Source organism: Capsicum annuum, chromosome 8 (genome assembly GCF_002878395.1).
Source record: "Capsicum annuum cultivar UCD-10X-F1 chromosome 8, UCD10Xv1.1, whole genome shotgun sequence".
Classification (NCBI taxonomy): Eukaryota; Viridiplantae; Streptophyta; class Magnoliopsida; order Solanales; family Solanaceae; genus Capsicum; species Capsicum annuum.
This window is the reverse complement of record NC_061118.1, coordinates 155,379,097-155,404,984: the sequence shown is the minus strand read 5'-3', so window position 1 is coordinate 155,404,984 and position 25,888 is coordinate 155,379,097. Positions and strand designations below refer to the sequence as shown.

Sequence of the window (25,888 nt, the reverse complement as noted above, 5' to 3'; positions counted from 1 at the left end):
ATTGGCCTTAAATTTTTAAAGTGGTAATTATGCTAAAATAAATTTATTTTGCTAAAGCAACACTTATTTTGAGACCAAAAAAGAAAAGGTTATTATACAGTTTATGCACTATTATGCAACAAATGATAACGAAGAAATTATTATGTGATGATCAATGAAAGGAGAAAATAATTAATGAAAGGAGAAAATAATTAGACTCTTCCATTCACTTTTCTCTAATACTTGTAATATTTTCCCGTATCTCTTCGACATAATAATGCATAATTCTCGCATAAATTTAGCGGTAGAAACGTAATCTGTATGCAAGCTAAATGCTGCGTCATTTATATTAAATTTTAGAAATCAAATATTGTATTGATTATGTAGAATTTAGTAATGCAGAGTTTTTATGTTAGAAAAAAAAAAATGAAACTATGTATCACTATATTGAATTCTATATGATAATTTTTTTCTCTTTTCCTATATAGCGAATGGGGAAGACCAATTCATGATATGGCAAAATTTTCATTTGGGTAAAGAGTAAAATATCCAAATATACCCTATGTTACAGGTTTGGTTCAAATATGCCCTCGTTGTTAAAGTTTAAGAGCAGATATATCCCTAAACTTTGCGAAAAGGTCTAAATATACCATCCTTTACAAGTTTGGTCCAAATATGTCCTTCCTGTTAAAGTTTAGGAGCAAATATACCCATTAACTTTGCAAAAATGTCCAAATATACCCTCCGTTACAACCCATAACCCAACCCACCAATTTGGACCAACCCATAGACCAACCCAAATTTTGTTTATCAAAATTTCAATCTTATAATGTTATCGAAATATTTCATCAGTTCAATGACTCTTCAAATATTATGTTAATGTTGCATTTTTGTTATTACCAGTGTGTTCTACTTCAAATATTGTGTTGATATTGCATTTTCAAACTTTGGTTTGTTTCCATGTTGTTTGATTTTACGCGAAGGACTCTAATCTATTGAAATATTTCAAAATAGTTGTAAAATATGGAAGAATCAGGGTCACGGCTTCTCCAGCTGTTTCAGCTCCTAAGAGAGAGATAGACCCTAAAAAAATGAATTGTCATATCCGAAATAGGCCTTGTTTCAATCTTTGGAAGTAATATCGACAATTTTTACAACAAACTTCTCGAGGGGCAGAGTAGAATCACTTTAATATACAGATTTGATGCCTCAAGTTACACAGTTAGGTTCGTGGAACAGATTCGTAATTTCTCCTCCGAAGGCTAGATAGACGGAAAGAATGATCCTCGTTTAGATAACTACTAGAAATATTGTCTTGTTGCTGGAAAAAGAGCCCTCAATGATGGAAAACAAAATTTGGGTCGGGTTATAGGTTGGTCCAAATTGGTGGGTCGGGTTATGGGTTGATCCAAATTGATGGGTCGGATTATGGATTGTAACGGAGGGTATATTTGGACCTTTTCACAAGGTTAAGGGGTATATTTGCTCCTAAACTTTAACAGCGAGGGCATATTTGGACCAAACTTGTAACAGAGGGTATATTTGGACCTTTTCGCAAAGTTTAGGGATATATTTGCTCCTAAACCTTAACATCGAGGACATATTTGGACCAAACTTGTAACGGAAGGTATATTTGGATCTTTTCGCAAAGTTAAGGGGTACATTTAACCCATTACCCTTTTCATTTTACTGAATGATCCACAATATGTACATTTTTTTTTTTTTGGAAGGGTTAGGCCCATATCTGATTGTGGTTCTCCTTTAATATATAAACAATCAAGAAATTCAAGAGAAAAGAAGTGAGGAGGGGAAAATTACACGTGCAATTTTCCAAACCTTTTATAATTATTATTGGTTCGAGAACCTTGATCATGGAAAATTAGTGAATTCCTATAACTAGGCTCCAGTACAATAAACTTGTGCACGTCAATATTTGGTACACCTTTAAACATGTCTCCAATTTGATGCCACTAATGCTATCATTTTATAACCTTTTTTCTTTTTAGCCGGAAACAATGTCTATATACCACACAAAGAAAGGTAGGACTAAGGTTTCCACACATCCTATACTCCCCCAATACAACTTGTGAATTACACTGGTATTTGTTTTAGAATGATACAAACAAAAGTTGTCTGAATTCAAGCAAAGAATTTGGCAGAAACATTAGCTAAAATTCTAATTTAAGTAGAAGGAAGACCTCTAACAATGTCACAAGGTAACCTTAGAGAGGCAGATTGCTTCAAACCTATCATATTATTATACACAGAATTCATTATTTATTAGAGTGCTATATTTTGGTAGAAAAATGTCAACAATGTAGTAATCCTGAAAGATTCATCATGCAGTAAAGAGAACAACAAGAATAGATAAAGCAGTTTTTCCCTACCATTAACTAACTTGAGAAAGGCAATATTCCCTGAGTATTACATTTGATGTAAGTCACAATGTCTTAACATCATTTGTGCAAAAACATGTTTCATGCTCTCATAACATAACTAGATTAGAGAGGCTGTTTCCATCAGACCCTCTGCTCAAGAAAAAACAGTTCAAAGCAGTAAAACGAAAGAAATAACAAGCGTACAAGAGACAACAGCAAATAACAAAAGCTGATAGATCCTCTGCTCTCTTTTCTTCCCCGGGAAAGACCCAGCTAACCTGCAACTAAGGCATCAGGTTATCCCACCAGGGTTTCCAAGAGAGTACATCAGTATATCACCAATTTGTTTGCACCGGCTCGGTGACTATATCCACTGTGGACTTCGGACCCAAGTTAAATACTATCGCGTTGACCTCTGAAATTTCTAGTCCAAGGGTTCTGCCACTAATGAGCGTATCTCTATGTAAGGAGCACTAGAACTCAAAACACAACTACTCCTACTTTGAGGCCAAAACTACGCAAGAAAAGTTCAGCTAGTTCAATGCAAAACATAGAGCTTGATTACGATAAAAATGTATACTTTCGAAACTGATTCTCTCCCATGGTCAGGCCTCTGAAGAGCTGAACTTTATTCCACCAAAAGCTGGTTATTAAGAACTAAAAACATTATACATACGATTCTTATCTTTGATGGCATGTTGACATATAGTGATGCAATCCACTCCAAGTAATCGTTTTCAAAACATCAATACAGATCACTCTATTTTGAAAGGCAACACCATGACTTCTATCAAAAACCTTACCCCTCTTGGAGTTTATGCATGCTTTGCTGCACTTATTGAGCTAAGGAAAATCCAAACCTAAAGGTACTAGACAAGCTAAGGGCAAGCGAGATAATCATGAGTTTATCAAGGACATTGACAGCATTGACAATACAACAATAACAACTACTACTGCTATTCAAATACCAAACGGTTGTCATTCTCAAGAATGGATAAAACTCGTGAATTTATGATAGCTTTCACTATGATCATTCCCTAAATTCTCTATATCAGGCATGACAGGACAAATCAGTTATCCATTACTGTTAATATCATCATAAACAAAGACCAAACGGTAAGACAAAAACATCTGATTCAACAACTCCCAGCTAAGTCTTGGTATATACATGGTTAAAAGAGTAAGCAGAGACACAGCATACACTAAAACATAACCAAGAAAGACACAACTAACATGACATTACCATCCAAAGAAACTACTGTGCTAAGATGTGGACTAATGGAAGCAAAGCTACCCAACTAGCCATAAAGACAACCAAATTGACATTAAAACTTAAACAAGCCTGAAGAAGCAATGGGCTGCATTGGACAAGGAGTCTGCAATGGCTTCAACAAAGGATCAGCAACATCAGCAGCCAAACCAGTACTCTCAATAACATCATTTAAATACCTGAGCCTATCAGTCAATTCCATTACTTGTGCCTTCAACACATTATTCTGTGCAGCACAAATTGTATATCTCTCCGTTGTCTCTTCAATCTTAGTCACAATATTCTTGTTTGCACCCTGTAATCTGCTCACTTCACCTGTCAAATCTTGCAGAAGCTTCTGCTTCTTCATCCTCGAACGCCTCGCCGATTCCCTGTTGGATATCATCCTTTTCCTCTTCTTTTCATCCATTCCTGCATACCTTTGATCATCTTCTGATGCAGATGAACTAACACTCTGCCTTAAAGCTGACATTTTTCCTCAATAGTGTCTACAAATTCAACAGTACCCAAAGTCTATGATTTCAAGAATTGCCAATCTATAAAAGGGGTACTATTTATAGGGTATTTCCAAAGAGGGTATTCAAGAAAAATCATAAAAATGATAGAGAAACAATACAGAGAAAGATTGACGAAAACAATCGCCCAAAAAGGTGGTGGAAATCAGAGAGATCATAGATTGATTCCTAACTAAAGAAACCTCAAATTCATTGTCGTTAAGAAAATCAGCAACAACCCCAGAAATACCCACCTTTGTAAATCTCACAAATAACAAAAACAACAACTATAGATTAAAAAAAGAAAAGTGATATCAAGAAATGGGGTTGTCACAGAAAAGGCAATCTTTTTTAAGACAATGAACAAAGGTTGATTGATTGCAAGAAAGAAAAGACACACAGAAGGAATCAAGAAAATAAGAAGGGAAGATTAAGAACGTTGGAGACAAAAAATGGTAGGTGGAGGAATAATTAAGGAAGAGATTAATATGGAGAAACCAGAAAGTATTTTTATGGAGGCGGAGAAGAGGATTACGTTACGTTACGTTACGATACTCAACCTTTATGAAAGGTGTTTATTGGATGGACTGGTAAAGATAGTTTGAAGGCGAGAAGAATGTTCTTGATGACAATTGTAAAGTACACTTGTAGAAAAATACAACAAATATTAATCATTCAATTCCACACATATTTTTCACAAAAATTAACACTAGACTTGCTTCTAGTTTCAATTTATTCGTCAAGCTTTCATCTTTTGATCCTATACATACTTTTAATTTGATATTATATTGGAAATGTTTGATACATCAGATAAGATAAGTAGGAATATCTTGACATATATAATCAAATTATTTTATCCACTCTCCATATGGATTGATAATACCACCTTTAACTCAAAAATGATGAGATAATAGAGTTCGGAATAATTAATACCTCCTATCGAATCTGGGATAAAGTTAATCTCAGATTTTATCTCGAGATTATATCCCTTATCATGATTTATGTGTACCAAGCTACAAGATTTAAGAGTGTTTTTTATTTTTTAAAATTCGTATCCAATCAAACTGAGATAGGTAAGTCCAAAACGGAAGAACGGATTTTGAAACCGAACTCATTAATAATCAAAACACTTGTTAGTTTTTTCATTTATTTTGCTACTCAAAATCAATGTTCCAAAGCATACTGTGAATTTGAAACATGAATCCACAAGGAAATAAAAATTTCAAGAGTCATCATCTTAACCCGAATTTTGTTTGAAAGGAAAGGAAGAATAATTTTAGGATATAAAAACATACTTTTTTACGAATATTCATTATGTTTACTTCTTCTTTTTTAATTCTTTCTAGGTGATTAAGCTCGTGAATATTGATTGATACTCCTCCGTTTTAAAATAGTTACGTTTTTGACTTGACACTCTCCTTAAGAAAGTATTTATTAGAGGTTTATTTTATTAAATTAATCTTATTAATTGTGTTTTGAAAATATAAATTTAAGTAAATATACTTGGTTTAGTCATTTAATATTGGAGGTAGTATTGGAAGAGCATAATAAAATACTATTAATTGATACTCCTCTGTGTCAAAATAGTTGATCCTCGACACTCTCTTTAAAAAAGTATTTATTAGGGGTTTAGTTTACCAAATTAGTCTTATTAATTATAATTTGAAAATATAAATTTATGTAAATATACTTTGTTTAGTCATTTAATGTTGAAGGTAGTATCGGAATAACATAATAAAATACTCTTGATTTCATCAAAAGAAACAACTAAATTGAAATAAATATTTTAAAAAAAATGACCAACTAAAACGAAACGGAGGGAGTATAAAAATTCTTAATAAAATGATAGTGCTACTTGTGGACATTCTATAATTGATTCCAATCTAATCTGAAAGCCTTCACGTAGAAATTCAAATATCCAATCGAAGAATAATACTTTTTAATATTTTAAAAAATGTCAAAGTTGGTTGAATTGGATAAGGGTAGCAACAGATGAATGGCGCGAAAAGATAGATTAGGATAGAACTACATTAATTATTATACTTTATTTGATTTAAAAGTAATAATAATTCTTAGTAATTATTTAAAGCGTAGATTATGATTAGATTAATATTGAGTTTATTATTTTCTCCAAATTTAATTCATACTTATATGTTATTATCTTCTACTGTCGCTCACACCCTTTATTGTTTTTCAAATTAAAACTCCAAAAATTTACTAATTTTGAGTTTACTTCCTTTGCCAACTTGTTATCGTAATTTCACAAGCTCTTTACCATAATAAGGTTGTATATATTAAAAGAAAAATAAAACGCACACGCATAAAATAATAAAAAATAAAATAAAAACTATAGTGACAATTAGGGAGTTCTCTTATTTGATCGCTTTAACAAATTAGCATCAAAGGTTATCTTGTGGAGATAAATAATTTCTTTGTTCTTAATTAAGAGTCTTCCTTAATAATAATTTTATTCCAAATGGAAAGCGCTGTCTTTGAAATAAAATTTAGACAAAAGTAGGAGTTCTCAAATTATAAGTTAATTAAATGGTTTAAGTTCAACATTTTCTTAGAAAAAAAGACAAAACTTTGGTGCGTGCATGCAACTACCTAAAAGACCTGTCTGTAGAGAAGGCTTCTAGATATCTTGGCATAAAAAATAATATTTTCTTCATTTTAGTTTGTTTATATCCTGCTTTCTTTTTCAAAAATATCTCTTTTATTGATAACTATGTAATTTCAACATTTTACATGTCATACTTAAAAGATTAAAGGACACCCAATATATTCTACCTATCTTTAGATTAAAATTACAAAATTCAAAAATCTTCCTTAATTTTTAAAATATTCCATGTCAAATCAAAAGGACATACAAACATATCAAAATGGAGGGAGTAAAAGATTCTACAAATAATTTTCTGGGTGAAAAGGCATGTTGCAAATAATCTTACTCAAAATTAAATAATACTTGTTTCAAAGTTAGGTTGATAAATACAGCAGTAAAAGTTGAAATTTACTTGAAAGGTTAGGTTTGGGTTAAATTTATTCACTTTTTATCTTTTGGTATTATCTTATTAGATTTATCTTAACTTACTGGCTAAAATACAAGGAGTTAGGGGTGGATATGGTACAAAATTGATATAATTGGAATTCTCATACATTTTCACACTGCCAAATAGATTAGTGAGAGGAAGAAAGACCTGGTGATTCCACGAAACAAATACTCATGTTAAGCTGGGCAGATTACATAAATCCAATACCAATTTTTCCACTGGAAAAACATTATACTAACTTCTAATCCTGCATTTTCTTTGGAATAGGTAACAAAGATTGCCTCTTCAATCCACAACTTCAGTCTCATAGTTCTCTTTGAACAAAATGCTCTTCATTATCTCTCTCATCGAAACTTTGATCCATACAATTTTCCCCAGAACCAGATCAGATCTAACTGTCTTACCAGGTTCTGTAGATTAGATTGCTAAGGCGTTCGGCAGGAGATCTCCTAGCTGCACAAGTGTTCTCTTGGCATGTCACTCACCTTAAATCACATAGTAACAGGTGGCCAACAAGCCAAGGATCCGCCAGCAAACTTTGGACTTTGCAAACAATGGCCACACGATCATCTTTCATGCAATGCTTGAGCCATGCAAACTCATGATGTACCTTTTTGAGAAACAAACTCATGATGTATCTATCAGCGTAAAAATGAAACAAACGGCATATAACCCAAAATATAAGGACAACTAATTATACACGTTGATAAGACCATGCTGAGAATTTACCCAAGCATACTTCAACGGAAAACATCAAAGCTACCGCACCAGCCTATGATTTCCTCCGGGCAAGCTAGAATACAATAGAGGGAAGACCAATCTGATATTGGAACAAGGTTAAATCAAAACTTTTAAGATAGGCCTATTATAATTTCTTAATTTAATTTTACAACAACATACCTAGAGAAATCCTAAAAGTGGGGTCTGGGAAGGGTGGTGCCTTATTCTTACCTTGTGAAAGTAGAGAGACTGTTTCCGATAGGCTCTCGGTGCAAGTAACGATATCCAAACAGTGAGAAAAGGAAAAACACTAAAGAAGAAACCATACATAAAACCATGGAGAAAAAAATATGAGATTACAAATACGAATAATATTACTAATAAGAGGAACTCGACAACACCCAACTACCTACTAGCCTTCCACCCTAATCTTCGATCTCCATGTCCTCCTATCTAGGGTCATGTCCTAGGTAAGATGCAGATGTGTCATATATTGTCTAATCACCTCTCCCCAATAGTGTTATCTAAAGCAAAAAAGCACTTAAAAGCTCTAAGGTTTGTTGGAGCTTTAAGCACAAAATGAGAATAAAGCGTAGGCTTTAATTAAAAAAGGCGCAAAGGGATAAAAACTACAAATATATATGTCTAGTCTAAGATAAATAATTATAAGCATGAATGACAAATATATTAGCTAAGAAATTGAAAAAATTACGATAAAGTGAAATATCAATTGTTTAGTGTCGTCTCTCCGCTCATAGGCAAGGAAAAGTATGCCTTAGAAAATTGACGACGACACTGAAGTGCACATTAAGTGAGGCGAAGCACTCAACATGTTTTGAGCCTCGGTTTAGGGCTTAAGCGCGCCTTTGATAATGTAACACCCCGCATTTCGGGCTAGAATAAAAACCATGACTCTGATGCGTTAATAATCCCAGAGCCTTAAATCCTATGCCAATGGCATGTTTATGTATTATGTGAATCCATTTGAGCATGAATTTAGACCATAAAGGTCCTTCAACTCAAGGACGAGTTGAAATTATTTCGATCAATTAAGTTTTAGTGGACGTTGTAATTTGTGCTAGCTTCCATCGACCATAGCTCTCTTAACTCTCTGTATATGTCGAATTAGAGAGCCTATCATGTGTCAAATGATAGGTCTTCGAGTTAACTTTCCAACGATACCAATTTTGCTAAAATCCGACACCCGAGCAAGAAGTTATGGCCTTTCAAAGTAGTATGCGTCGCCTAACTAATCGCACATGGCCACTGGAAAGCATATGCGGCGCCTATGTAAATATAGGCGATATCATATGCGACGCATATCTTATGGTTTCAAGTGACTTAAACACTCCGTTTTTGGGGCAAAATGGTCCTTTTCCCACCCTTATTCAGCCATAAACACGAAATTCAGTCCCCAATTCTCCAAATTACATCCACATTCATCTAAAAATTCTCAAGAACACTCCCAAAGGTTTCAAACTAAAAACCCAAATAAATTAAGATTTAACCGTGGGTTTTCAAAATTGATTAGAGATTCAAAATCCCCAATCCACAGGCTTCAAGAAGCACCAATTATTTTCCGAAATAGAGATACGCAGGGTTTTCCTAAATTCTCATGGGCATAGAAAAATCATGTTTTAGAATGGGGTTTTCGAATCTATGTATATATTCATGTATTAAATGTTTTAACATCATTGTTTTGGTCTTTTGACCTTCCCCAAAGTGATTTGAGAATATGAATGTATGAAACCATGTATTTAAGAATGAATTCTTGTTGAGAGCATGATTTTCGGTGAATTCCCTCTTTAGTGAATTTTTCAGATTTCTCATAGCATATGAATTGTTTTGCAATGCATCCCTGAAAAGCACTATATGAAATGATTGAACTCTTATTATGATTTAAAGGTGGTTTTAAATCACTAAAGAGGGAATCTAGCATGAATGTTTAATGTTCATAATGCATGTAATGAAAGAGTGCATTGATTTGCTAAAGGCACTAGACCACCATATGTTGATGAAGTTTTTGCATGATTTTGACTTGAGTTTCGAAACACGAAATCTTCTGTATCAGTTGCATGTTTTTGGTGGTCTAAATTATGCTTTAAATGAAAGATTTAACTTAATGTATTATGGCTCAGAAATCATGACTTGCAAGTCTTGGTATGACGGTACCAATTCAGACCAATGCCATATCAGACTAAGACTAATAGACATTTCAGACTATCATGATTTTAGACATTCAAAATGTTGCATGTACAGAAAAGGTTAAAAATGGGCATACAGAGATGTTAGGTGGTTCCCTGAAGAGGGCTTGAGTTCAAGCAACTCATTGCCTAAAACCGTGGTTTGCTGACCCGGGTATATTATTATATGCTGACTTAAGTGTCGTGTGGCGTATCAGATTCAGGAACTCCAACCCTTGCGGCATACTCGGGTTGGAGGCTTCCCCGCCGAGTCAATGATGGATTCCATATCGCCCGTGGAATATCAGACTTGTAGGAGATACCACCTAACTCAGAAGTAATACACAGATTAGAGTTTGAGATTTACAAACAGGTTACATGTTTTCAGAAGGTGCCCATGTGTTTTTCAGAAACTGTTTTATGCATAATGTTTGATGAACATTTGCTCTCAGGTATTATATATATATATATATATATATATATGTTCAATTACTCTATTTTGGATTGCTTCGCGTGCCAGTACAATTGTGCTGACCCCCCCCCTTCCTCCCAGGTACTGAGGCGCAGTCTAGGGGTCCAGATCCTCAGTAGAGTCTACAGACAGGGTTGTCTCAGAGTTCAGTTGGTGAGCCTTCTTTGTTTCGGAAGGCCTAGTCATTTAGGTATTTATTTCAGTATGACTTTTGGTCTGCTGGGGGCCTTGTCCCAGTTATTCAGATAGTATGTCAGTAGAGATTTCGCAGACTGTTGCAGATGTTTATTAAATATTGTTGGGCATGTTTTCAGGCCTTTAACTGTTTTAAATTGTTGACCATGTTTCCGTATTATTATGTATATTTCGTATTACTTTGATCATATGAATTATGTGCATGATTACCACATAGACAGAGGGCGTTCCGGGCCTTCGGGTTCGGGAATGCTCGTCACGACCAGGCCCCGATTCGGGTCGGGACAGATAGCACTACTCCCCAATACTTTTTCGAGCGATCTCTACCTCTCCCAAGACCCCCATAGCCAACCTCTCACATCTCCTCACTAGGGCTCCTGCGCATTTCTCTTCACATGCCCGAGCCATTACAAACTCTCTTGATTTGCTAAAATGGACAAGTAAAGTAAAATATCTATCTTTGGTATAGGGACAAGCAATACCCTTACCAACAACAACAACAAACCCAGTATATTCCCACCTAGTGGGGTCTGGGAGGGTAAGATGTATGCAGTCCATACCTCTACCTCTAAAGAAGTAGAAAGGCTGTTTCCGATAGACCCCCGGCTCAAGGCACGAGATACCACACAAACACCTAGTAAAGCACAGCACAAGATTACATATCATAAATACGGCACCCATAAGTAATATAAAACAGAGAAAAGCACACAGATTCGTAATAAAACATGGAACACGAAATCATAACAGGCATAAAACCCCCACCAAGTAATTCCCTACACTAACGACCCAAACTGGCCCTAGTCCTCTGCCCTAATCCGCGTCCTCCAGACCTTCCTATCTAGGGTCATGTCCTCGGTGAGCTGTAACTGCTCCATGTCCCGCCTAATCACCTCACCCCAGTACTTCTTCGGCCTACCCCTACCCTGCCTAAAACCATCCAACGCTAGCCTCTCACACCTACGGACCGGGGCATCCATGCCTCTCCTCTTCACGTGTCCGAACCATCTCAATCGGGCTTCCCGCATCTTGCACTCCACTGGAGTCACACCAACCTTCTTCCGGATAGTCTCATTCCGAACTCTATCCCCTCTAGTCAGCCCACACATCCAGCGCAACATCCGCATTTCTGCCACAAGCAATACCCTTACCATTTACTAGAATTAAAAAAAATCTCTTCATCCATAGCTAAGAACTTTTTGAAACTAGAACAAGAAACAACTTGTGTTTACGTTAGCAAGTCACACGGTTAAATTGTGATTGCATGGATCTTATTCCACTTATTATGATGCATCAGATTGCATAAAGAAGCTTGCTTGATTATTTTATTAAAATAAATGGACCAACACAGACAAGACTTGCCTTGGTCTTATGTTGGCATGCACATTGGCTAATCAATTGGGTACCACTATCTCCCACCAACACGAATATCAGCAGCTAGGAAAATCCATCTGGTGTCGCCTCTGTTGAAATACCAAATATTGATCCCCAAAGGTTTTTATCCAAGTCTCAACTAATAGTTCCCACCCACCCCCTTGGGGTTCACACAAGACCTACACTTATGCACTAGATTTTCTGTAAATAAGCCAACCCCTTTAAGGTTTCTATTATTTTTATTGCTAAGCAGAACCTGTAGGTTTTGGCAATGAACCACTCGTAGAACTCCCTTGCCCTAGTTGCCAGTTAATCGGGAAGCTGCAGTTTATGGCAGAATCTAATGCTGCAGGCACATTTTACTAACTGTCAGGTACTTCACCAGCAGTTTCAGAACTTAAAGGACTAATCAGTATCAAGAAAATTTAGGATAAAATCCTATTTGGTCCTAAGACAAATACATGCCAAGGAACTAGTCGGAAGTAAAAACAAAATACATGTATAGGATCTGCTGGGAAATAAAAGCTCAACCATCGACTCCATCATGACACATGTATCAGCATAATCACATAGAGGATTGCAATAGAAAAATCTATAAAAGATCAAGAATTAAAGAAGGCATCATGCAATTTAACCTTCTGTTACAGTTGCAACTATGTGTGCACAGAAGATTGCTTTCATGATGAAGCAGACAAGTCTCCACTGAATTTCACCCATGAATGGGCTTTAATATAATTACCAACCCTTGATCTACACAAAGAAAAAATTATGAAATGTGATTAACCGCCATAGACCTCGTACATTTAACTACTCTAAACCAAAATCGAATGAGAGATAGGAGGATAAAAGCACATACCTACCTTGCAATGTAACCATGAGCCACAAAGACTTTTGCTTTTGTCCCACCGGAAGAAAATCGCAACAGAATGACTCGATTCATTAGACCATTTTCAAGCTTCTCCACCATAATTAACAATTAACAATATCCTTGTAGAGGTGTCCATCTATGTCAGGGACGAATCCCTTGTCTATCATTTCTTCTCTGATAATGTCATAGGTAATTCTATTGGGTGCCAATCCTCTTTCCAACATCTCATTCAAAAGAGCATTTGCTTCTTCCAGCTTATCTTTCTGACAGAAACCTTTAATCAACACGTTGTAAGTGACAACATTTGGTTGCTTTCCTTCCTTCTCCATTCTTTTCCTAATAGTAACAGCTGCTTTGGTGTTACCTTCTTGGCAGTAGCCAGCCATCAAAGTGTTGTATGTCACGTGACTTGGGAACAACCTTTTCTCAGACATCTCATCTAGAAGTCTCACTGCCTTTCTTGATTCTTCCCTTTTGCACATTGCATCTATTCGAATGTTGTAAGTTACTAGATCAGCCTTCACACTCTTCTCCTCCATTTCCTCTAGTAGCTCTTTTGCTGCTCCAACATTTCCGTCTCGATAATAACCAGCTAATAAGCAATTATATGTTGAAATGTTGGGACAAATCAGTTTTCTCAACATTTGGTCACGAAGAGCGACTGCTTCTTCCATTTTGCCAGCCTTACTATGAGCATCAATAACTGTGTTGAAAGTTAGTACATTTAGATCTAACCTTTGCTTCACAATATCATTAAACAACTCTTTAGCCTCTCCGAACATCTTCATTTTTGAAAAACCATTTATCATTACATTATAAGTCCGAATATTAGGTTCCAACCCCAAATGTATCATTTCTGCACGTAAACCAAGAGCCTCATCAACTTTCCCATCACCAAAGAGCCCATAAATTAACGAGTTAAACGTGACAACGTCCATTCTCATCCCTTGAAGCTGCATTTCTTTAAAAACCTTCACGGCTGCCCCCACATTATCATCCTTACAAAACCCATCAATAAGAATATTATAAGTTCTCTCATTTGGACTCACCCCCTGCTCCACCATTTCTCTCAAAAGCGCATCCGCTTTATACATCTTCCCATCCCCACCCCTCTTACAATACCCATCAATCAACGTATTGTAAGTAACCACATTAGGCGTAATCCCTCTAACCTTCATATCATCCATCACATCCCTCGCCTTATTCAGCTTCGCCGCCTTACACAACCCATTAATCACAACATTAAACGTGTACAAATCAACCCAAATCCTCCTCCTAATCATCTCCTTATACACGTTCTCCCCTACCTCAAATTTCCCCTCTTTCACCACCCCTTTAAGCATCGGTTTACACGAAAACACACTCAACTTAAACCCATAATCCCCAGCTCTCCTAAAACCCTCCAAAGCTAAATCCAACTTACCATTGTTAACATAAGCTAATACCAACATATCAACAATAATAGAATTAGCACAGAAATTATCACTACATGTCAAAAGCGTATGAAAAACAGAAGAAACTGAATGAGTCTTCCCATTTTTAACAAAATCATGCAATAAAGATCGAACCTTTGGGTATTTTTTGTCATTAACTAACAATACAAGAAGTTTAAATAAATTTTCAAGAGGATGGTAAACCTTAGACCACCTGAAAAACCCCAATATGGACGAAGAATCAAACCCAGATTCCAAAAGAAGTTCAAGAAAGGAAGACGGGTTAATAGGTTTAATTAATTCCTTGAGGTTATACCAGTGCTGTTTTGAAATTAATTCTTCAACTTTGGATTTGAAAATTGGGTCGGAAAACAAGTTGGGTGCTGATTTTGGTGATGGATTTGCTGTGTGGAGGAAGCGGCGGGGTGTGCGAGAATGGAGACAACGTCGGACATATGTAACCGACATGGATGCCGGCGACACAAGTACTGGAGGAGTCTTGGTTAGGAACAGCGGAAACATAGACAGCTACGAACAAACAGAAACTGAATTTGGGAAAATTTGGTGTAATTTACGCGAGTGTAGTATCCAGTTTCAACTAGGAAAATGGCTTTAAAATAGCCCTCTAAAATTAGCTAAGTTTTCTTATTCAAATAGGGATGGACATGGTTGGGTACCATAGCGTATTTTAAATTTTGTTATAGTGATTTTAATTTTTGGTATTTGAAAGAACATTATTATTATTACCATATCAAATTAGTTTGGTATAGTTTTTTATCTTTAAATTCAATTTTGATATTTTATGACATGATAATTCGGAAACAATACTTTATTTGATTTCGACTTACATATATTCATATAAAAAAACTATAACTTAAAAACGTCTCAATCATATCATACTAACAACTATCTTTGTTAATCATCTACATAAAAAGAATATTTCAATCACGATTGAGTAGTTCAAGATGCAAACTCTGAACAACATTACCTAAACTTAAGCATAGTACTTCGAAATAATAAGTTTCTCAAAAAAATTATTTCTGAATAAAAGTTACTTTTATGTTCAATTGTCTAATGGATGACATATAAATATATTTAATAATCTTAAATAGTAGTAATATATTTGGATTTTATATATTATTAAAAAACTTTGATTCGATATACGATATTTTGATATTTATTGCATAAATACTGTATCAAATATAATAATAATAATTTAAAACTCCTATCAAATACCATAATATCGATACTACGGTATAAAAAATTTCGGTATGGTATTCGGTATATATCATCCAAGTCCACCCCTAGGGTCAAATATATTCCAATCGTTATCAAAGTATGTAAATATATTTTTATTTTCATAATTTTTTATATGTGTTGATAATTAAGTGAGGTGAATGTCACGTGGCATGTCACTTCAACGCCAGATATATATATTATTTTTTATTTAATAGAAATTGAGTGAGATGTATGCCACATGGCATGCCATCTCACTCAATTGTCCGTCCACATTGAAAATCGTTAAAAGAAAGGTTTATTTGGATACTTTAGTAATGACAAGGACATATTTAACCTCATAGTTTAATTAAAAGCAAACTTAGCTGATTTTATGAAAATTGAGGGGTATATTTGAGCATTTTTCCTTTTAATTATTACATTAACAACCAACTTATTAATTTAATTTTGGCTACTATATTTTTTAATAAAAGATTGTTCAAGTGAAAACCTACTAAACAAATTAAGAGAAATTTAGATTTGCTGTCAAATTTACAATCAGGAGAAATGATATTGAGGCTTAATGAAATTTTATCTTCTAGGATGTAGAGAGTTTCACAAAAATTTGTTCATATACTTACACAAGAAGATTTCGGTGTTCCCTAATTTTTCCTTTTCACTTGTAAAATATTATTTGAAAAATTAGTATTGAAATTTGATTATCAATATCAAAAGTATATGTATAATCAAAATGGAAAATCAATTTTCGCTCACCCTATTTAAATGTTTATGATAAGTAAAAGAAATAGAATTATCACAATATATTATTATAAGTTTCTCCCATTTATCTTCGTATTACGGTATTTTATATATTAAATATCATTTAATCTCTAATTTATTCACATTATAATTATACTTGTGTTGGTGAATTATTACTATCTAATAAGAGGAAAAGAGCTTAACCCAAAAAAAAGAAAAAAAGAAAAGGGGAAAGAGCTTAACCGTAACATGTGTGCTTCAGCGGTATGCTTACTCAATGTAGTAAGGAGTCGTTTGGTAGAGTGTATTAAAAGTTTAATACATGCATTAGTCTTTGTGCATTAGTAGTACCATGTTTGGTATCATATTTTTGACCATGCATAATTAATACTTGTATTAATTATACAATCTATTATGTATTGAGGTGTGTATTAATAATACACACCATTTTTCATGTATTAGTAATGCAAGACTTTCAACACATGTATTAATTTATTAAATGACATTACTACCCCTTAAATTATTTTTCCTCCTTTTCCCACCATATCACATCCCCTATTCCTTTTCCACCATATTCAAAAAATGATCTCTCTATTTTTGTACTCTACCATGAAAAAAGGGTGTTATTCGATGAACTTGTATGAGATAATTTTTGTACTCTACCATGGAAAAGAGGGTGTTATTTGATGAACTTGTATGTGATACAACAAAAGGGTTCATCCGAGAAGAAATTCTCTACGTAGTTACCACAATAAGTTTACATTGTGTTCAAGTCCTCAAATTTATTTTTATATATGTTGGATGATATTCTAGACATTTAACTACAACTTTCTTACTATAGAAACTTTGAAATGTTAATACCAAATATTATTAATCATAAAGTTCAAAGTATTTAGGATGATTGTTTCTGTATTTACATTCTTATTTCTTGCAATTTTCACTTTGAAATAAGAATTTGTTCGAGCTTTGTTGCTTGTACACCTTGAAAACAGATTGTAAAAGGAAGGTTGAAGGAAGGACAATTCAGTAAAAAAGTATTTTTTTATAAAAATTATATAAATATATATTATCTTTAATATATCAAACCAAACGCTATGTAAAAAATAATGTATGTGTAGCTAATACCAGCATTGTTAATACTTGCATTAATAATACAAGTATTACTAATACACCACATTTAGTATTATTCTTATACATTCTAGCAAACGACCCTTAATTGCTTTGGCTTGGTTGTCCAACACCTGTTTTACGTGCATGAGGTCTTGTGATCAAGTTTTTTTTCTCATTTATTGGACCGTTCTCTTTTAAAATCCAGTTGTGTATTTATTGGGCCCATTAAATTTTATATTTTTATTTGTAATTTGAGAAAATACGTTATTTCACCCTTGAACTATATCCAAAATGGTTGAGACACACCTCAACTTAACGGGGGTCGTATTACCCCCTGAACTAATTAAAAGTGTAATTTTGACACCCTTAGTGCCTACGTGGCACACACGTGTGCGTGGACCCTTCAATGTGTTGTGCCACGTATCACTAAGGGTGTCAAAATTACACTTTTAATTAGTTCATGGGGTAATAGGATCCCTTTTAAGTTAAAGTGCGTTTCAACCGTTTTGAGTATAGTTCAAGGGTGAAATAGAGCATTTTTTCTTTTTAATTTATTTGTGAATATTATGGCTCTCTATAATTTGTATTTTTATTTGCATAAAAATTTCAATAGTAAAAAAAAAATCAAATAATTTATATATTTGCAAATATTGTAATAATTACCCTAAATCACAATAATTAATAATTTTAAAAATTACAATTAAAAAGAAAGTTGTTTGACTCTCAAAATTTCACTTATAATTAATGTACAAAAAGTAACATAATTTCTTTCTTCTATCTTATGTGGCACAGTTCAAACTACAAAATTAAACAAGTTTATTTTCACTTGAAATTTGGACATAAAATCTTTCAATTTTTTAAAATAACATCTATATATTTGAAAACTACGTTAAAAAAAGTTTCAAGAAGTCACAATAGTTAACAGATATATAAAAAAATTATGATCGAAGAGAAACTTGAGTAAATCTCAAAATTTGAAAGGTGCCGTATAAATTGGACAAAGAAAATATTATTTTCATTTACAGATACTATTAACAGAGATTAACATTATACTTTTTTAGAGAAAATGCTTTGTTTCCACCCTGAATTATACGTAAAATTACTGAGACACACGTGAACTTTAGGAGGGTCTTATTACCCTTCTGGACTAATTAAAATCATTTTTTGGCAACCTTAGTGCCTACGTGGCACATACGTGTGCCTACGTGGACCTTTAGTATGTTGATTCACTGACGTGCTACGTATGTGTCACGTAGGCACTAAGATTGTCAAAAATATGATTTAATTAGTCCAGGGGATAATAGGACCTTCCTAAAGTTTGAATGTGTATCAATAATTTTGTATATAGTTCAGGGTGAAAACAGAGCATTTTTCCTACTTTTTAAAAAACTATTTCTACTATCCGATTACATATATTTGATCTGTGCCTTGCACGGTCATCACACAACTAGTTTTTTAAGGAGAAAGAACACCCCGTGGCCCTTTCAGAAAACTAGTTTCATCAAAAATAGCCATTTCAAATTAATTCCATGGGCTCACTATTAATTTTGAGCCATTTTGGTCCACTTTTAAAAGGATGTTCAGTTTTATGTGTCGCCATTTGGTCGGGCACAGAGTTTAAGAAATAAAGGAAGACTTGGTAAAGTTTACCAAATTATTCTTTATAAAAAAATGTGTCAATATATATTTTTTTTAATTAAGTGGGATCAATAAGGGTAAAAAGGTAATTGTGCCTTTAAAACGTTGCCAAATAAAGAAAGACGACACTTATTTTGGAACAGATTAAAAAGGAAATGATGACACATAATTTGGGACGGAGGGAGTACTATATTTTCTTGTGATAAAAAAATCTTTTTTGAAATAATTAAATAAATTTTTATAATCATTATATAGAATATGTATAAAAATTATATATTTGTATAGAAATTGTATATACAGTGTGCATAATTATATTGTTATTGTATAAAATATGGATATAAATATATGTATAGAACAACCAATAAGATATAGGGGTTGTATCAATATAGAATAGAGACTATATCAATATAGTATAATGATTGTATCATTTTCGTATAGAAACTATATATGCATAGGTTTTTCTTGCATAAACTACACCAATGTGGTATATGGACTGTAACGTGTATAACAACTTCATAAAGGTGCATAAAATATGCATCTGAGTAAAGTGCAACTTAGGTTGTCTAGGATGTGTATAGATATGGTACAATTGTTGTATAGACTATGTATATGTATAGGATGTATATACTGATTCTCGTTCTTACCCAATTCAATTCATATGCATCTGTATTTGATGCGTATAGAATTTGTACCAATTTTTTTTATAGAACATGCATATGAATAATTATTGCAACTAAAGAAAATATATGACGTGTATGAAAATTGTATAACTATTATTATGACGTGTATTGAAAACTGCATCATTGTTTTGTATAAAATATATAACTGTATAAAATTTGTATAGAAATTATAAAATTATTCAAAAAAAAATTACTATATTATTTTTTATATCGAATATATGTATTTAGTATCTAAATTGAAGAGTATTTTAAAAAAGCAATTAGAAAAAAAGTAACCGTTTATAAAAATCAAAGCAACAAACAGGAAAGAAAGGAAATGAAAAAACGGCGGCACAAACAAAACAAAATGTGTTATATAATATGGATGTCACGTGGCATGTATATGTGTGAAATGTTATTTATTAGAGATAATAGTTAGTAGTCAAGTGACCATAAATTACTTGTTTAAATTGGATTTGAAGACCATAAATTACCTGTTCAAATTGAATTTGAATACTTAATTAGTTGGTCAAATTGTCAACTTGCCTAATTGTCAACTTGCTAATTTAAAGTCAAGTTTGGCAACCTTATGAACTAAATTTGGTGGTTTATAAATACACTCTTTGTACATTTTACTATGATCATCAAAGTAGTAACAAATGTACTACTAAATTCTCTAAAGTTCTCTCATTTCTTTAAGTTTGATATTGATAGTTTGTCTTTATTTTATAACACGTTATCAACACTAGACTCTACCATCTCAAAATTTGAAGGCTAAGAAAAGAAAATTGAATCGAAAGGTGGAGAAGACAAGACCGCAAGAATTATGTGATCATCACGACTTGAGTTTCACTTTTCTACTATTTATAATAAGATAAGTATATTATTTACTCGTGTTCTTTAATTAATTTTGAAAATAATATTGATAATCACAAAGTGATGATATTGTTATAGACTCAAGTTTGAGTTTATTATACTTTGGCCTAATATGTTATTGGTTGAGGGTGTGATGATCGATTTAAATCTCATGCCATTAAGAGGGTAAGACATTGGGTTAAGAGTCCCGATGCACCATAATGATAAGATGTAGGGTTCAAGTCCCATTGATTTTTGGCCTAAGATGTCTTTATATGAATAAATCGTTGAGTTTTAATATCAATACAACATATTGATGATATAATAATGACTAAAGAAAATTTTGCTGAAAAGTCATGAAATATGTCTCATTGAATATGCTCAATTCCTTGAAGTGAATGTGGTAGCATGCAGTGCATAGTATGTCTGAAAGAAAATGTCACGCCCCAAAATCCCATCGGGCCGGACTGGCACCCGAAGCCGAGAAGGCCCGGGAGAACCCGTTCAAATACCTGTACTTTCACTTACATGTCACCAAAAATTGGACAGCACTTCGTTGCATATAGAAGGATCTAATTACCTGTATCAGCACAACACGCGCAAATATATATATATATATATATATATATATATATATATATATATAATACTTAGCCGTCGGGGCCACCACATATACAGATATAACATCCAATATATAAACTTCCATGACTTTACCCTTCCTTATGTCTACAAAGCCTCTAGGATATACATGACATAACTAGGGTCGGGACAAACCCCCGCCCACACATGACTCATGTACAATAACAAAACATAAGGAACCGACTCGGAAAGCTCCGAAGCAAACTGGAGCTCACCAACAATAGCTGTATGACCTGGCTCCTACTTGTGCGGTGTATGAGCTGAGGTACCTGTGCCTGCAGCATGAAATGCAGGTCTCCCGTAAGGGACGTCAGTACGAAATATGTACTGAGTATGTAAAACTGTAAATAATCACATATGATATAGGAGCTCAATAGAAATCAGAAACAAGTGAATAAGTCGTAATAGGAGTGGACCACACTTACTAGAACTTGTGACAACCTGTACATTGTATTTATTCAATCACTTTACCTTCGTTCTTATCGTCTTTGTAATCATTACTGTACTGTACTGTGACCATTAGGCTGCCTCCAGTACATATCAACTGGGATCGACCCATGCTAGGCTTATGCCCCTGAGATACCACCCATAAACACATAAATAGGGATCGACCCATGCTAGGCTTATGCCCCTGGGATACCACCCGATAAGAGAGATCTCCCATCACTTAGTTCAATTAATCTTTGAGATTGTTATTTCGGTCGCCACCACATTTTTTATACTTTGAAACAATGATACATCAATAGGAACCAAGTAATAGACCTTCTATACAATAACGATGTAATAAAGACTCATTGGTACATCAACAATGTGTTTCAGAATTATCAATATCACAACAATGAAATAAGAGCCTTTTGGTATATCAATGAACATTTTGACACTTTATAGGATGGAAACAACTTCGTTGGTAACGTAGAACAATACATGTTTTAGGATAACCTCGGAATCTTACTTGATGGAACATTGGTGTTTTCATGCCAAAGAACATTGTTAGAGTATGCTTTACATACCTCGTTGTAGATTCGGATACCAATTCAACACAACTTCCCGCCTTTACAAATCACTTATCTACAATGAAATGTTTGGCATCTAGTATTAGCAACCCAACACCACAATTCTCTTCCATAATTCCATACTACCAATATTTGCAAAACATTCCAAAAACCAACTTGAACAATAGGTTTATGTGTATATATATATATAATCATCATTTCAATAACACATCATCAATACCACATCATCATACCAAATTCCTTCACAATTCAACATAATCCAACATCATTTCCCAATCATCTTTCAACAACAATCAAATAACATACTTCTTATGCTCACATGCATATATATATATATATATATACATATCCAAATAAATAACACCAACATACTTTACATCCTTACCATAAAATGACCCTTTTGATTTCGAAGTCCTGTTGGCACAAATAAGGGGTGCTTCTCGAAGCCCTTGAGATAGTGAACACAACTACGGAATCAATTTGGATTTTCTACGGTTGAATCACAAGATATTTGGAGTTGAAATTAGGCTAGGGTTTCTTATTTTCAATAATTTGATGATAATTGATGGATATGAGACTAATTATATGTATATAATGACCAATTTTCGTCCATGAGGTGATGGAAAATGACCATATTGCCCTTAAAAATTTAAGTAAATCCGAATCTGTCCATGGTGGACTGTTTTGATAGGCTAAAGTAAATCGGCCATAACTCTTTGCTCCGATATCAGATTTGGGTTAAATTGGTATCGTTGGAAAGATAATTCAAAGGAATTTCATTTCATATAAAGTAGGCCACCCAGTTCGTCCTGTACAAGGAGTTATGATCATTTGAAGTTGACCCTAAAAATCTGTTTTGAGAGGCTGAAGTAAAACGAGTATAAATCCTTACTCAGATGTTGGATTTGGATGAAACCAATTGCATTGGAAAAAAGACTCAAAGATCTTTCTTTTGATATGTGGTAGCTCTCCCAGTTCATTATATTGAGGGAGTTATGATCATTCAAAGTTGACCCAAAAAACTGGCAGGCCTCAGTAGTTTGTGTGCAGGAAATTTTCCTGCACATTTACTGTTCACAACATCCCGGCCACCGTTTTATAGTTTCGAACGTGCTCGATTATATCCGAAACTTATCCGTTTTTGGAAATCTTTATATCGTTGGAAAGCTTATTCAATAACCTTCGTATGGGACCATCGACGGGCAAATTCCGGTATAAATAAGGTCTATTCCTATACACATATAATCAAACTATACACTTGAAACCATCTCAAAATAATCAATACTCATACTTAAACTCATATATACCTAACTTAGGATCAATACATACACTCCAACACATATAACAATGGCTAATGCACGTAATTAAGTACGGGGTGTTACAGAAAACATGTGATTGAATATATGAATATGAATAGAGGCGTAACAAGGACAAAATATTTCGTTACATTATATGTACGCCTCGCTTTTCTCATGAAGGAGCAATATCTTGAAGGATATTCTAAGCTATCATAATTTGATAGGCTTAAGACATCGTTATATTTCATTCCTGGGAAATGAGAATTTTAATTGTTAAAACTACAGATCCATTCCCTGGGGTGAATGTGATAGGAGTAACACCTCCCTAAAAGGTAGAATAATTAAGAATAAATATTATGAAATATACTCCAAAATAGCAAACTTGAAAATTATTCATGTTCTAGTAAATCTGAAATATACTAAGTAAAACTCATATGTCATGGTAAACTTGGAGTTTACTAGTACAAATAAGTTCATAAGTTGGCATAAACGATTTGTCCATCTCGAAGATGTGCTTAAAGAATTAGAAGGTTATATTCTTCGAAGAACATTATGAGTTCTCAAATGATCCTTCAAAATATAAAGGTAATTTTTGCCACTAATGGGCATGGTGTGAAAGGCCATTGCACACGTGATTATCGTGCGACCTAATTTGATATAAGATTTATAAATCCTCCATCAAAACAAAGAAATATAAAGTGATGGCGCACTTGACCTTTCAAAGTGATGATAAGGTCTGTCATGTAAATGTAATAAATTTCATGGCGTGAGAATGGGCTTCTCATGAAAATTTATGATGCATGCACATATGATTATAATTCATTCCTTGAAGAGAATGAGATTTGCACATCCTTAATGCTTGATCATTATTTAAATGAATGTGTCAAGATATGATAAAAACTATGAACACTGACATGCTCGTGCATGGTTGGAAAAATGTCATATCTCACCTCTATGGAAGGTTTGAGAAAAATAAAGAAAAATTTATTTTGACATAAACGGTCATTGATCGTGTACTTGTAGTATGGCATAAATATTTTTGATATGTTTATCATGGACAAGTCTTGCCTATATAATGTTTTAAGATTATGATCGTACTTATATGATTTTTCTCCTTGAAGGAGATGTTCACCATATGAATTGTGTGTGAAATATGTGTAGTAAACAAAATTAATTGAGAGCTCTAAAAGAGCTTCAGTGTAACTATCTGGAGAAATGAAATTGTTCATAATATTGGAATTGTAGTAAGTCTCGAAAGAACCTTATTAAGTTTCAAAGACATTGTCAAAAATAATTTTTTTTGAGACTATAAATAGTAGAAAGATGTTATATCTTCATATTACTACAATCGGCATGGGTTATAAATATTTACGTAAAAGGTTATCCGCGCTTTTCTTCTTATTTGTAATACACAAATATGAGCATGATGGCAGAATCACATGCAATGGTAAATTAAAAATTTACTGAAATAAATATTAGTTGAAATGACGGTTGATCATCCCGGTTGAAATTTGATGCAAAAATAATTAAGAATTCACGTGGTTATATATTGAAGAAATAAAATATTCTTCATGAATTCTCTTGTACTGTTTGTTCTCACAATGAATTGATCATTGTACCAGCAAAGGTTGAGATGTATTCCCTAAATTTTTTGGAACATATAAAAAGGTGAATATGGGTCCGTTCGCCTGCCATGTGGACCGATTACTATTATATAGTTTAATAGATGCATCTATGATATGATCACATGTGCTTTTCTATTAACTTGCAATTTGATTTTTGCAAAGTTGTTTGCTCGAATTATTAAATTAAGAGCATGGTTCCAAACTATAAATTATGTTGATAATGCTGGTTGGTTTAGTAGAAATTGTATGCCTCCAATTCTAGCTAAATCATTGATTATTAGAACAAATCTCCTCAAAAAAAATTGGTATGAGATGTATCATTTAAAATATAGTAGCATTCATATGCATCAAGCCAACAAGGCTCCCCTACCACTATTAGTTCAAGGTCAAGAACCAAATAATTTTCATCTAAAAATTTTAGTGTGCGGCACATGATGCAATTGCTTCATCACAATGCACAAATATGAATTTCAAGATAAGATTAGGGATAAATGTTAGGTTTCCTAACATTAGGAGGAGATTTGATTAGTAGTTAAAAGTTATGCATGAAATGAATTATCTAGATCCTTATCAAAAATATATATGTGAACTTGAAGTTTAAGAGATAATTCATTTGCAAAATGTTGCAAACTAATTGTCAGATATGTTTGCTAATTCTATATGA

At 33.6% G+C, this 25,888-nt stretch overlaps 2 protein-coding genes across 8 annotated transcripts; both read right to left on the bottom strand.

Moving 5' to 3' along the window:
- Positions 1-3,474: 3,474 nt before the first annotated feature.
- On the bottom strand, positions 3,475-4,924 carry LOC107839695 (bZIP transcription factor 53). The gene has a single exon (XM_016683296.2). The coding sequence runs from the start codon at positions 4,097-4,099 to the stop codon at positions 3,683-3,685; it is 417 nt and encodes a 138-aa protein (XP_016538782.1). The 5' UTR covers positions 4,100-4,924; the 3' UTR covers positions 3,475-3,682.
- A 2,306-nt stretch (positions 4,925-7,230) lies between these two features.
- On the bottom strand, positions 7,231-15,070 carry LOC107839694 (pentatricopeptide repeat-containing protein At1g09820). 7 transcript variants are annotated; one of them, XM_016683293.2, is made up of 4 exons: positions 12,969-15,070; positions 12,748-12,862; positions 7,901-7,991; positions 7,231-7,781 (listed from the first exon to the last, which is right to left on the bottom strand). In XM_016683293.2, the coding sequence occupies exon 1, from the start codon at positions 14,933-14,935 to the stop codon at positions 13,082-13,084; it is 1,854 nt and encodes a 617-aa protein (XP_016538779.2). In that variant the 5' UTR covers positions 14,936-15,070; the 3' UTR covers positions 7,231-7,781; positions 7,901-7,991; positions 12,748-12,862; positions 12,969-13,081. The 7 variants fall into 7 exon arrangements, with proteins under 7 accessions (XP_016538779.2, XP_016538777.2, XP_016538778.2 ...); XM_016683291.2 differs by having other exon boundaries at positions 7,231-7,991; XM_016683292.2 differs by lacking the exon at positions 7,901-7,991.
- Between the last annotated feature and the right edge of the window lie 10,818 nt (positions 15,071-25,888).

Coding starts and splice junctions, on each gene's coding strand:
- LOC107839694 (XM_016683291.2), bottom strand. CDS start 14,935: ATGTTTCCGCTGTTCCTAACCAAGACTCCTCCAGTACTTGTGTCGCCG.
- LOC107839695 (XM_016683296.2), bottom strand. CDS start 4,099: ATGTCAGCTTTAAGGCAGAGTGTTAGTTCATCTGCATCAGAAGATGAT.